This window comes from Trematosphaeria pertusa (genome assembly GCF_010094035.1).
Source record: "Trematosphaeria pertusa strain CBS 122368 unplaced genomic scaffold BU26scaffold_9, whole genome shotgun sequence".
Classification (NCBI taxonomy): Eukaryota; Fungi; Ascomycota; class Dothideomycetes; order Pleosporales; family Trematosphaeriaceae; genus Trematosphaeria; species Trematosphaeria pertusa.
In genome coordinates, this window is record NW_022987220.1 from 1607622 (window position 1) to 1619944 (window position 12323).

A 12323-nucleotide genomic window follows, 5' to 3' on the forward strand; every position below is an offset into this window, starting at 1 on the left:
CAGGTTTAACATCAATTGATACATCACCACACAGCACCCAACTATCGCAATGGGCTCTCATCCTGCATCCCAGTGGAGACAACTGAGCGTCGCCGTTGTAGGCGGTGGTATCGGTGGCATGTCGACTGCTATCTCCCTCCGCCGCGCCGGCCACGACGTAGCCATCTATGAGCGCAACGACTTCGCCGGTGAGGTGGGCGCCTCTGTGTCATGCGCTGCCAACTTAACACGCTGGCTTCACGAATGGGGTGTTGATATCGAGAAAGGGGATCCCGTGGTGCTGCGCAAGCTCATCAACCGTGACTGGAAGAAAGGCGAACCGATCAGCATCTACACGCTCGATGGCTACGAATAACGCTGGAGTTACGTCTACAATATGTTCCAACGCCAGCACATGCACCGTATGCTCAAAGATTGTGCACTGCAGGGTAGCCCGGCCGAGCTGCTGGTTAATCACTCTGTAAGTGGCATGAACCAGCGCTTCTCACTTATGTATCGCTCACACTCAGTGTGTAGTGCAAGGATATCAAGCTCGAGAATGGAGTCATAACATTCTCCAATGGATACATGGCTCAGCACGACCTCGTAGTTGGAGCAGACGGCATCGGCTCCATAGTTCGCAAGATCATCGGGCTCAACACCGAAAAGCGGGCTTCAGATTCAAGTTGCCTCCACGCTAATGTTCGCACCGAGGACACAGTACGCCTAGGCTTGGTCGACTACTCGCAGGACAGCGCTCTGGAGTACTGGGGCGGCCAGGAGGGCAAGTGGGATAAGATCGTCCTCTCCCCTTGCAACGGCGGCAAGCTACTGTCCTACTACTGCTTCTTTCCGCGCACTCAGGGCGAGTGCATCAATCACGCCTGGGGCGGCGAGAACCGGCCGGTCGAAGAACTGCTCGCTCCGTACCCCGAGCTGGATGCTCAGGTGAAGGCTCATCTCGCTAGAGGCACTGAAATCCAGCCATGGAGATTATGGGTTCAGTACGTCCATCGCAGCTCAAGCTAAGTTACAGAGCCTCATGGATCTCGCGCTGACATACTGTCTTCAGCCAGCAATATCCATACATCACTAAGGCCAACGCTTGCTCGCTGGGCGATGCTGGTCATCCCGTACGTATTTTTCCGCTACACGTGTTGCGACCTGGCTAACGCAACAGAGATGATGCCACACCAATCTCAGGGAGCCTGTGCAGCTATCGAGGATGCGGCTGCTCTCGGCATCCTGTTCAGCCCGAACTACTTTAGGGGAGACATCAAGGAGGCCCCCTCCGTCTATGAGGAAGTCCGCCTTCCCCGGGTCACAAAGATTCAAGCAGCTGTGGCGAAGGCTGCCACCAACATCAATGAGCGCATAGGTAAGCTCGCCCCAAGTAACATCTAAATGATGACGAGCACTGAATTGCACACGTTCGGCAGGTTTTCCAAGCGACACCAACAATCCCAACTACAAAGTCGAAGACGAGAAGAAGAAGTTGACGATCGAAGAAATGAATGCGTGAGTCCCCGAGCCCCTAAAGTTGGGGACCGCGGTTAATTACTAATACTGCCACCAGGTACGATATGTACAAGGATATTGACGAGGCTTTTGCGCGGCGGAGGAACGTTCCCTTTTAGGGGTCCTTTCATCAAGGGTTTGCCAATTGGCCTCCAGCTCTCCAACGGCGTGATTGCTGGAGAGTCGGGTCACAGCTGTGAAGAAGCGCGAGGGATTTCGGCGGTGATCCTTTCTATAGGTTGTCGTTCGTACTGATAGATACCACGGTTTACATCCCTCATAATTCTACCATGGAAGCATGATCACGTTCAGGGAGCGATTTCTAATGCATGGCGCGGTTATCAATTGGCTCGACCTGACTATGACAAAGAAGACACTAGCATACTACGAATACAATGCCAGCCAAATTGAGGCCCCATCCATTCTACTTAATGCCAGTCGATCGGCCAGCGAAGGATTTCTTGTGTAGGGGGTGGAGTTGTATAGGGGGTAGAGGGGCTAGGCGCGTTAACGAGCTAGCGCAGCCAGGGCCTGTGAATTGCCTCTGCCGTTAACAAGCCAGCGCAGCTTACCGTTAACCAGCCAGCGGAGCCAGCGCAGCCTACCGTTAACAAGCCAGCAGAGCCAGCGCCTACGAGTAATAGAGGTAGGATATAATCCTACTAGGGGGAGACCCCCTAGGACCCCCCTTTCCTGCGGAGCTTGTTCGCACAGAGTAGAGAAAGAGAAGAGAGAGTAAAGAGAAGAGTTTTATAGAAAAGGAGCACTACGGAGCGGGATATCTTCAACCCGTAAGGAGGCCGTAGGGGGGCCCGTGAGGAGGCCCGTGAGATAAAAAAGGTGCGCTGCACGGACAAAAAGCGTTAACTTTGCACGGCGACGGCAAGGTATACAGAAGGCGGAAAATATACGGAGTAGTAAGTAAAGTTAGAGGCGGATTTGACGGTTGTAACGGTGGTATTTTAAGGCCTTCGGCGAAGGTAGGGGGGGAGACCGATCTACTCAAATTATAAGATAGATTACCTCGCCTTCGCCCAACACTCTCTCAGAAAAGTATCGAGCCGAATCGGCTCGAGTTCGGGGACAGGGTGTATATTAGATTGGTGTACTTACGCGGCTCTGCTGCGGTTTGTTGGTACAGGACCCGCGGCGGGTGCGTGTGTCTGTGCGTTGCGTTGGCGTATTATGGGTGCTGTTGGTGGTCAAAGTTGAAGAGGGACGTACAAGGAGGAACAGTTATAGTCAATGTTGAACTCACTTGAGATAAAGCGCTTCACGACGTCGGACTCGGCTACCGCGCAGGGGGTTGAGTTATGCGTCTGCGACGCTCGGCTGGGGCAGATTCAGAGCCGAGATGACGGTGTTTATGTTGCGCTGCTGCAGCATGTCGCGTATGGACGAAGGTGCAGAATACTCCACTCCACTTACTTCTGGGAAAGTGGGTGGGATGTTCTTAGGTCGAGAGCCTGGCTTGTGCTACTCCGTGTATCAGCGCCTGCTGCTAACAGGGGAATAGGCGTACTAACGTGGATGTAGGAGTCAAGCGAGGCGCTACTACATCTCTGCTCCATACGCTGCAGTATCTCTTCGACTACGGTGCGGCGCACGTTCCCTATACCGCCAGCGACCGCAACGATGAGCATACTGGAGTAAGGCACTCCTGCTCTTAAACACGGGGATGTCGGACTGTAGGGTTGGCAGGGTTGATCAATGTTTCCTCCGGAAAAGCAATTTGCAATCTGCGAACTGCTGCAAGACGTCCTGCCTGTTCATTCGCACCGCTGACATTCAAGAGCTCTCCGCAAGCATATGAAAGTGCTGTTCTGGATGCACGGTTTGACAAGGGATCTGAAGCCGATAGAGCCAAGAGGGATTCTTGTCGCTCTCTGTTCTATCCCTTTTGCGCGCTCCTTCGGCAACTTCGCGGCTTCCTCTACCAGGGCTGTGAATGGGTTCCGCTCGTCTCCGTAAACTCTAGCACGGATGCATTATCATCCACCTCCTCGCTTTTTGCCACCGGGGCTTCTAACTCTGTTTAACCCACGTCACTCATTAAATCCAAAATCCAAAATCCAAAGCCCAGGGTATCAAACGCCATCCGTATCCTCCCTACCCAGTCCCCAACATTTTACTTTCCTCCAAACTCCGTCAAAATCTCCTTCCGTCTCACACGATAGAACCTCTCCAGCGCCCTCCTCCTCTCCTCTTGCGTCCATCCCTCCACCAATAGCGCAAACTCCGCCGGGTCTTCAAACCCCCACACGCGACTGATCTCACAGAACTGCCTCCTCCTCACTGCCTCGCTAGGTCGGTATCTATAATTAACCTTAAACTCCCCGCCCTGCTTCACGTCCGCATGGATCCTCAGCCCATCTTCGTCACCGCTGTGTTGCACGTCCTCGTCCGGGCCAAAGGCTAATGGGTGCAAGTACGTGGACGGGGGCTGCGATTGAGATTGCGACTGGGACTGCGAGGCAGCGAAGACGCGTTTCCGGCCTAAGTCGACGTCGTTTTTGAATTCCATGGCTTGTTTGCTAAGGCGGGCTTCGACTTCGCTGCGACCTATGACTTCGCTGTTCTCGTGTGTGTACTGCACGCCTGCTTTTGCCAGGATCGCATTAATCGGATCCGGACCTGCTTTCTTCGAAGGGTTCTTCTTTCCAGAGGACCGGGTTGGAGTAGAAGTGAACGAATCAGCTAGCTTCTTTATCTGGCTCGTCATGGAGATATCGTCGTCGGGCAGGCCGAGTGATTTGTTGGAGAGGAAGTCGTCGTCGTCATCGTCAGAGGAGTCAAGTTGTGAAGCGTCGAACGACATTGCGTTGACGCCCGCGCGGGTCTCGGCGACGTTGGTTTTGTGCATGATGTCGCGCAAGAGCAGGCTGTTTTCTTGAAATGTGAAAAGGTTCTCTAGACCGAAAAGTTCGCCTTTCTTTCCGGACTCATCCATCACGCCCTTGAAGTAGCGGCGCTCGTCCGATGCCGTGTATCCAATGTTTGCCTGCTGCTGCTTGTAGATCTGTCTTGCGTAGACGATCTCTTCAATTGTGCCTGAGGAGATAAGACGAAATACTTCCACATCACGTGTCTGCCCGATACGATATGCGCGGTCCTGAGCCTGTAAATCATACGCAGGATTCCAATTCGGATCCACGACGACGACTTTATTCGCAGAGGTTATGTTAAGTCCGACGCCGCCAGCGCGTGTGCTGATCAAGAAGACGAATTGATTAGGGTCCGAGTTGAAGTCGGCGACGGCTTTGGCGCGGTCTTCATAGCTCATACTACCATCGAGGTAGGAGAAGTTGTATTTGGTGCCGTCGATATCGAAAAGGGATTTCAAGAGGCGCAGCAAGCGGACAGAATGCGAGAAGACGAGCACTTTGTCACCGTTGGAGTGCCAGAAGTCGAGGAGCCGCTTGAGGACTTTCCATTTCCCGCACAGTTCGCGCTGGCCTCCTTGGAGTAGGATGCTGTCGCGGATGCGGTAGAGATCTCTCCAGGTATCTGGACACGCGGTCTGCAGGCTCTCGAGGTCTTTAGCTTGCTTCTCATTGTTGTCGCTGGATCGGGGTAAGAGGAGTCCGAGATGGTTGGAGAGTTTCTGGAGGGCGACCATGCAGGGGAACATGAATTTGGACCATTTGCCTTCGTTCGGGACCTCGACATAGCAGCACCAGCCGCGTGTCTTTCCGGAACCACAATCGCAAGGCTCCTTTGCAGTGCGGATGAACTCGCATTTGTCACTCTCGATGAAGGCGCGGTAGGCGTCCGCTTGGGATTCGGTGAGCTGGCAGAAGACGACCCGGTCGCTCTTCTTGGGCAGCTGATCGGCAATGAGGGTCTTCATTCGGCGAAGGAAAACACTGGGTAAGATACCATTGACCAGTTCCTGGGCTTTGCTCCGCGCGTCTGCTAGCTGAGCATAGCTGGCATCATGGGCCTGCCCCATCTTGAGCGGGATGCTGATCATCTGCTTCCACTCTTGCGCTGAACCGTATGCACCGGGCCGAGCCCAGTTGAGAAGATTCCAGAGCTCTTCGTACTTGTTCTGGATGGCCGTTCCGGTGAGACCAATGCGACAAAGCGCATTGACCTTGTTCATCGCCTTCGTGATCTCCGCGTTCTTGTTCTTGATCTGGTGGCATTCATCCGCTATGACGCAGTCCCAGTCAATCGTATTGATCTCGCCCTCATTGTTGCGATACGTGTCGTAAGTGGTGATCATGATCTCCAGCATTCCCTTGCGGGCTGCTCCGAGGACGCCTTTCCTGTCGACCGGATTGCCGTGGTACTTGTACACTTCCCACCAACCCCATTTCTCAAGTTCGTCCTCCCAGTTGCGCATCAGGCCGCCGGGGCAAACGATCAGGACTTTAGGATACCAGCAGCCGTCTCCATATCGGCGGATCTTGCGCATGCATTTGGCGTCGCGCTTCGTCCCCGTCTTTCCAAATGCCGCAGTGAGGAAGGCGATGACTTGGATAGTTTTACCTAAACCCATGTCGTCGCCTAACAGCGCACCCGTCTGTTTGACGAAGCGCTCGTGAAGGAATTGCACCCCCTCAATCTGATAATCTCGGAGCCATTGAGCAATCGACGCTGGGATGACACCCCAAGATTCGCGCAACCGTATACTCCTCTTCCCTCGCTGGGTCTTGATCACGCTGTCAAGTACGGGTTTCTCCTCCGACTCCGAATCCGAAAAATCAATATCCGCATAGCTAGGTGGATACCGCAGTCCAGCCTCGTGAAGCTTCTTCAGTTTCCGCTTCCGCGCTTCGATGTACTCCGGCGTTGGCTCGTCGAGGAAGGTGTCCTTAGCATCTCCATCCTCGCCAACTGAGTCAGTGCTGAAGCCCGCTATGCCATGGTCTGTTTTTTTGGGCCTGGGCTTCCTACCGACGATGCTGGTAGTAGCCGCAGCGCGAGACTTTTTCAACGCCCGGATCCTGTTGGTTTCCGCGGCGACCCGCTTTCGCTTCAGTGTCCTGCGTTCTTTGGGAGTGCGATATGTTGTGAGGTCCTCTTCTGACCATTCGGATACCGAATCATCCGCGGTGGTATCCGGCGTCTTTTCTGACGTGGAGACTTTGTCCTTGTGGCGTGTGGCGCCTGAGCGCTGCTCGACCGCAGAAGCGGAGGCTTCCAAAACTTCCTGGCTTTCGTCATCGGTGACTCCATCGGCTGGCTCCCCTAGATCCGCATCCTGGGATTGCGTTTGAGTCTGGGTGAGAGCTATGAGGAGTTAGCATGCCATACTAAGCAAAGTAGAGGACATCAACTGACCGTCAATGTATTGCGAGAGATCCAGACCTTTACGTGATGATTCGACAATATCAAGGCCATCTTCGCTATCGCTGTCAGGTTGACTCTCAGCAAAGGCGCGTAATGCCCGCTCATGCTCCTTGTCCTTGCCGTGATAGCGCGACATGGCGAAGGTTGATAATGAGTCGGATGGTAATTTGAAGGCGAACAGGCGTGCGTCTGGTGGATGTGCGGATTTAGATCCTAGTGCGGAAGAAAATGAGGTGAAAGCAGTGATGGCTGCGAAAGGGAGCCATCTTTCTCCGCGAGTGCCCAGCCAAATGGAGGTGGAAGGCAAGTCCTTCAGAGGAATGGTGGACGCCGCGCTTCAACAGTTCGCGCTAGCACGCCATCACGTGCGAAAGCGGGGCCGGCGATCACCAAGCCGGCCCTTGCATCCCGCAATGACCGCAGCTAAATTAGTTTGGCGTCAAGCTCTTGAAAGCACTTTTGTAAGTTGCTTCAATTGCCAGAGCACTCAACATATTTCGCGCCCCCATCCCCCGCCCGCTTGCGCACTACTTACACCCGGCCCGGATGCCCTTTATATGAGCGGCTCTTAACTCCATCCACCGACACCCTTCACACCCCGCACAATGCCGCTCGACACATCCACCTACTCGCTCGCCCTCCTCCGTCTCGACGGCCGCCGCTGGAACGAGCTCCGTCGGCTGCACGCACAAATCAGCACGCAAGCCGCCGCCGACGGCTCCTCGTACCTCGAAATGGGCAACACGAAGGTGCTCTGCAACGTCACGGGTCCTGCAGAGGGCCGGCAATCCGGCCAGCGCGGCGGGAAGGACAGCGAGGCGAAAGTAGAAGTCGAGATCGGGTTTGCGGGCTTCAGTGGCGTGGAGAGGAGACGGCGGAAGAGTGACAAGTACGTTGTTTGGGGGAGAATGGGGGCTTCGATTGAATGGGTAGGATGCTAATGCGGATGCAGGAGAACGAGCGAAATGCAACACTGCCTTGAAACCGCCTACTCCTCCCTCCTCCTAACCCACCTCTACCCGCACTCCACCATAACCCTAAACGTCCACATCCTCTCCCAAGACGGGTCTCTCCTCGCCGCCTGCCTCAACGCTGCAACCCTCGCGCTCATCGACGCGGGCGTGCCAATGACAGACTACCTAGTAGCCTGCACAGCTGCGTCCTCCAGCACTTCCGACTCGTCATCCGAGTCCTCCGACCCATTACTCGACCTGAATAGTCTGGAGGAGCAAGAACTGCCGTTCCTGACTGTGGGAACGTTGGGCAGGAGCGAGAGAGTCAGCGTGCTGATGATGGAGAGTAGAGTAAGGATGGAGAGAGTGGAGGGGATGCTGGCTGTGGGGATTGAGGGGTGTAAGAGGGTGAGGGAGATTTTAGATGGCGTTGTGAAAGGATATGGGAAGAGGTTTTCTTAAGTGATTGACGCGAGAAGGGTCCAACTGAAGAGATGAGAGAGCAACGAGAGCGACACTGCAGAACACTTGGGAAGGCCATATCGAAGGACACAGCGGAAGCGCGTCATGCGACGCTCAAGTCCGTTTACGCCTCTGAAGGTAGGATCTCAAGAGAGGAGAGAGAGAGAGACAGTGGCGTGACGCTATCAGCGTTGGAAGCAAGAGGCACAAGACCACATGAAGATACCCCGATTAAATAGACCCAATGATGCGAGACAAGGATCCACCGAATCAATATTCTGTATGCGTCGTAAAGGCTCTGTACATTGCGCGACTCGAATAAGCAGGCTGGTATCATACGTATCGAACCAATCCTCGTGATCTATCCAGATAACTGACAACGCACAACAAAACTCCGACAAATGACCCACTAAATCCACATCCAACCTCGATGACACCCATCCCTTGTACTCCAAGGCCTCGAAATTGCTCATATTCAACCTCTAAAAAAGCCTGTACAGTGTTTTGCCGCTCTTATGCAGGCATCAATCGTGTTGTATCCAATGGACCGCCTCTCCCTGTATACAACAATTCGTTTTCGACTTTTCCTTTCCAAATCTTCCCTTCCAGGTCTTCCTCTTCTCACTCCTTGCCTCACCGCCTCCCCGTCCTCCACTTCCCATCTGCTACCGTCTCAAACTTTACGCTCCGTCCCCTTGACCTAACCCCCTCGACACCTCCCGCATCCAACCACCGTTGCAAATTCTTACATTGGCTGACATCAAATACTTCCAGATCCCTACACCCTTCAACAACGGCTTCTACACCAGTACCCGTCACACGTACGCAACCCCGGACGGACAGATTGCGGAGTTCGAGAAGGTGGAGACTGATGCAGCGGAGGGACGTGTCGGAGACGGCGGAACCGCAGAATGCGAGGTTGAGATGCGTGAGCGAGGGGAGGCCTAGGGCAAGAACTTCGGTAGCGGTGTCGGAGAGGGCGCAGCAGAAAGACTGTAAGATGGGATGTGAGTGGTGGTTTTATTTAAGGGTCGGTGATGGTGATCACCATCATCAAGCAAGAAGGAAAACAGGCGACTTACCAGATCTAGCTCCTTCAACCCCTTCGCCGCATTCGTGAGATACACAATTGCATTATCAGTTAGATACGTGCAGTCCGCTAGACACAACTTTGTCAACCGGGGGAAAGGATACACGCTCCAGTGCTGGAAGCCGATATCCGTGATAGTCGTACACCTAGTAAGATCGATCTGCTCGATTCGGTTCGCCGCGTGCACTGCGATATGTGCCATTGACCGGTCCGTGATATGCTTGCAGTAGCTCAGCGTCAAGCGCCGCAATTTCGGACATCCGACTACTGTCCCAGGAGGAAGCGGCTGGGGAGCAGGCTGTCCATTCGCTCCAGCCATCTTCTGGCCGAACGAGCGTCGTCCGTTCATTTGCGCCTGTTGTGCTTGTGCCATTGCCATGGCGGGAGGAAGCTCTGGCACTACCCACCCTATCACGCGAGCGAGCAGGTTGTCGCCCACTTTGCGGCAATTGCTGAGGTCCACTTCCTCAAGGCCCTTCGCTTTCTGCACCATCTCCAGAACTGCCGGACCCGTAATGTCCCATACGCTCTTCATGCGCCATATCTTGACCGTTGGTCCACAGACTGATGCTAGCGCTGCGAAGCCTTCGTCTGTCACATGGAAGCAATTGCTGATGTCGACTAAGTTGGGTCGGCTGCCAGCAAATGGACATATGATGTCGGCCAAAGCACGGTCGGTCACCCTGCGGTTATATTTTGTAAGGTCGAGGGTGTGAAGGATATCCGGTGAGGTATGGATGATGTGCTTCCAATGCGTCGATACAAGACGTAATTGCATCAACTCATACACATCAAGATGCTTGAAAATCCTGGTCAAGACAGGATCCGGGAAGATACCCTTGCTGAACCTGCTCGGCCGCCGTATTATCCTTGGGCGTTTGATCTCGAATGCTGGTTCTGGTGGTGTTGAAGCGTGCTTCGATAATGGTGAAGGAGGCAGGGGCGTGCCATTAGGTGACGGCGATTTGGGTATGCCATTCGACGAACTGGTAGGTGAATCGGGTGTGGGGGGAGCGAGCGAGCCCCTCCGAGATCTTGACCTTACGTTATCCAGGTCGACGTTGAGAAAAGGGTCGGGATCGAAAGGCTCCATCATCTTCTCTCTCCGCGAAGGAGTTATTGGGCTTTCCAATTCTATCGTGCTTGGAGTGTCATTGAAGGTGACGCTCGGCACGCTCTTCTTCCTCGGCGTCCGTGGGATGATGATATCGGCGATGGCGAGCTCGTCAATCTTGGGAGTATTGTCTACAGTATCCCTCATTTGCGTGTCATTGTCTTTGGCAGCCTGGAGCCGCTCCTTGGCGACCTGCTCGACCTGCCGGCGCAGATCCGGTGTGCACCTCTCCCAGAGCTCGTTGAGCACGTCACCGCTGATCATCAGGCACTCCACCGATGAGATGGAGCGAACAGTAGCCGTCCGACGAGGAGCAAGCGATAGGCTTGTGACCTCCCCGAAGTACTGCCCTGGTCTTAACCGTGCCTTGACTTGCTGGAACGTGTGCTCTCCGGCAGCGATTGATTTTCTTCGACCCAGATATGCGGCGGCGTGCCCGTTCTCGACTGGTGGATTTGTATTCACGACCTCGACCTCGCCCTTGACGATAAAGTAAACGTCGCGTCCCTGGGTACCCTGCTTAATGATGTCGGTGAAGGGAGGGAAGGAACGTGGCTGGGCGTTCAGGCCAATAAAGTGCAGGATGTCGGGGGGCAGGCTCGAGAACAGCGGGAGTTCTTTCAGCAAGAGTCTCACATTTATGCTCCCGGTGCCGAAAACGCTCATGGCGGCAACATCGGCGAGACCGGGGCTCGGGGATTTCCTCTTCTTGTATAGGCTTATGACTTCCCCGCCTTGCACCTGGCCCGTTTCTGTCATTATCACATCCCCCTCGACCCGGTCGTGCGGGCGCTTGTTCTGGCGAGTCACGAGCGGCAGCTTCTTGCCCACTTCCTTCTTCTTCCGCTCCAAGATGGACAGGCGCTCCTTGGCCTCGTCCATGATTGCGCGCTCCACCTCGGGGAACTTGGGCAGCTCCTTCCCCAAGTCTTCCTTGTTCAGCCGCACCACCAGCGAGCGCATGTTGGCGATAATGTTTGCGGTGCGGGGGATGTTCATCAGTATCCCAATTTCGCCAAAGAAAGCTCCTGGCTTTAGCTCTGCATATGTGCTCTCCCCATCTCGCGACGTGACGCGCACGGAGCCGCGCACTAGCCAATACATAGCCTTGCCCTGCTCGCCCTCGGTGAGGATGGTGTCGTGCGCCTGGTAGAGCTGCGGCTTGAGGTGCCTTCCTATGGCGGCAAGGAAGGAGTCGGGGGCGGAGAGGAACAGCGGAAAGTTGCGCAGTCTGTCGAGAAGGTCGAGCGGCAGGCCCTGGATGGTGGACGCGGTCAGAGGAGAGGGGCGGATGGGCCTGGTCGGGTTTGTATCGGATTCGTAGGCGCGGATCATGGCGAAGGGGTCAGGCACCATGACACCGCCGCCGGCCCTGCCGTGGGCAGCGGTGCCCGCGGGCCTGTATCTGCGCATGGTTGTGGCGACGGCGCGGCGACGTGCGAGGCGATGTCGGGGTTGCTGGGGGATCAAACTGCTGGGCGGGCAGGAAGGGAGCGACGTCAGGCGGGCGTCGGCGACGGCTCAAGCCTCAAAGCTGCGGCAGTGCGGCGATTCTGGCGTGTTGCAGCGGACATGCAGCGCGGTCTGGACGTGCGCGGGCAGAATTCCGGGCGTCGTGTCGGTGAGGGCTACGGTGCGAGACGGCGGGTGGGCAGCGCGGAAGCGTCAGCTCTCATTGGTGGCGCAATGTGGGATGCAGTGCGGGCCGCGGTGGGTGCTACGTCTGGAGGGCGTGCAAAGGCTGCAGAGGCGATTTGGGCATGCCCGCAAGCTGGTCGTGGATGTGGGCGAGGCGTGGTGTGCTTGAGCGATGATGATGGCGGGTGCTGGTGGGCCCGGGCAGCCAGTGGTTAGTGAGGAGTGGCTAGTGGCTCGTGGTTAGGCAGGTGGGTCCGGCGCTCCTTCCTCC

General features: G+C 55.4%; 5 protein-coding genes across 5 annotated transcripts; 2 read left to right on the forward strand and 3 right to left on the reverse strand.

The window, feature by feature from the left end:
* Positions 1–49: 49 nt before the first annotated feature.
* Positions 50–1616, forward strand: BU26DRAFT_597622 (FAD/NAD(P)-binding domain-containing protein; the record flags this gene model as incomplete). Its single annotated transcript, XM_033835008.1, has 6 exons — positions 50–277; positions 392–460; positions 517–983; positions 1077–1357; positions 1419–1497; positions 1556–1616. The coding sequence occupies 6 exons, from the start codon at positions 50–52 to the stop codon at positions 1614–1616; spliced, it is 1185 nt and encodes a 394-aa protein (XP_033682635.1).
* A 1192-nt stretch (positions 1617–2808) lies between these two features.
* On the reverse strand, positions 2809–3140 carry BU26DRAFT_566583 (uncharacterized protein; the record flags this gene model as incomplete). The annotated part of the gene is made up of 3 exons (XM_033833546.1): positions 2809–2874; positions 2926–2973; positions 3024–3140. 3 exons carry the CDS (start codon positions 3138–3140, stop codon positions 2809–2811), a joined length of 231 nt encoding a protein of 76 aa, XP_033682636.1.
* A 219-nt stretch (positions 3141–3359) lies between these two features.
* BU26DRAFT_459940 (uncharacterized protein) lies at positions 3360–7092 on the reverse strand. Its single transcript, XM_033825018.1, has 2 exons — positions 6787–7092; positions 3360–6735 (listed from the first exon to the last, which is right to left on the reverse strand). Exons 1-2 carry the CDS (start codon positions 6929–6931, stop codon positions 3626–3628), a joined length of 3255 nt encoding a protein of 1084 aa, XP_033682637.1. The 5' UTR covers positions 6932–7092; the 3' UTR covers positions 3360–3625.
* A 145-nt stretch (positions 7093–7237) lies between these two features.
* BU26DRAFT_487281 (exosome complex exonuclease RRP41) lies at positions 7238–8497 on the forward strand. The gene is made up of 2 exons (XM_033825939.1): positions 7238–7684; positions 7748–8497. Exons 1-2 carry the CDS (start codon positions 7401–7403, stop codon positions 8208–8210), a joined length of 747 nt encoding a protein of 248 aa, XP_033682638.1. The 5' UTR covers positions 7238–7400; the 3' UTR covers positions 8211–8497.
* A 162-nt stretch (positions 8498–8659) lies between these two features.
* Positions 8660–12229, reverse strand: BU26DRAFT_520733 (RNI-like protein). Its single transcript, XM_033829357.1, has 2 exons — positions 9293–12229; positions 8660–9203 (listed from the first exon to the last, which is right to left on the reverse strand). The coding sequence occupies exons 1-2, from the start codon at positions 11825–11827 to the stop codon at positions 8844–8846; spliced, it is 2895 nt and encodes a 964-aa protein (XP_033682639.1). The 5' UTR covers positions 11828–12229; the 3' UTR covers positions 8660–8843.
* Positions 12230–12323: the final 94 nt, after the last annotated feature.

Coding starts and splice junctions, on each gene's coding strand:
- BU26DRAFT_459940 (XM_033825018.1), bottom strand. CDS start 6,931: ATGTCGCGCTATCACGGCAAGGACAAGGAGCATGAGCGGGCATTACGC. Junction 6,736..6,786: donor TCTCTCGCAATACATTGACG/GTCAGTTGATGT, acceptor AACTCCTCATAG/CTCTCACCCAGACTCAAACG.
- BU26DRAFT_487281 (XM_033825939.1), top strand. CDS start 7,401: ATGCCGCTCGACACATCCACCTACTCGCTCGCCCTCCTCCGTCTCGAC. Junction 7,685..7,747: donor AGACGGCGGAAGAGTGACAA/GTACGTTGTTTG, acceptor ATGCGGATGCAG/GAGAACGAGCGAAATGCAAC.
- BU26DRAFT_520733 (XM_033829357.1), bottom strand. CDS start 11,827: ATGCGCAGATACAGGCCCGCGGGCACCGCTGCCCACGGCAGGGCCGGC. Junction 9,204..9,292: donor GGTTGAAGGAGCTAGATCTG/GTAAGTCGCCTG, acceptor CCCATCTTACAG/TCTTTCTGCTGCGCCCTCTC.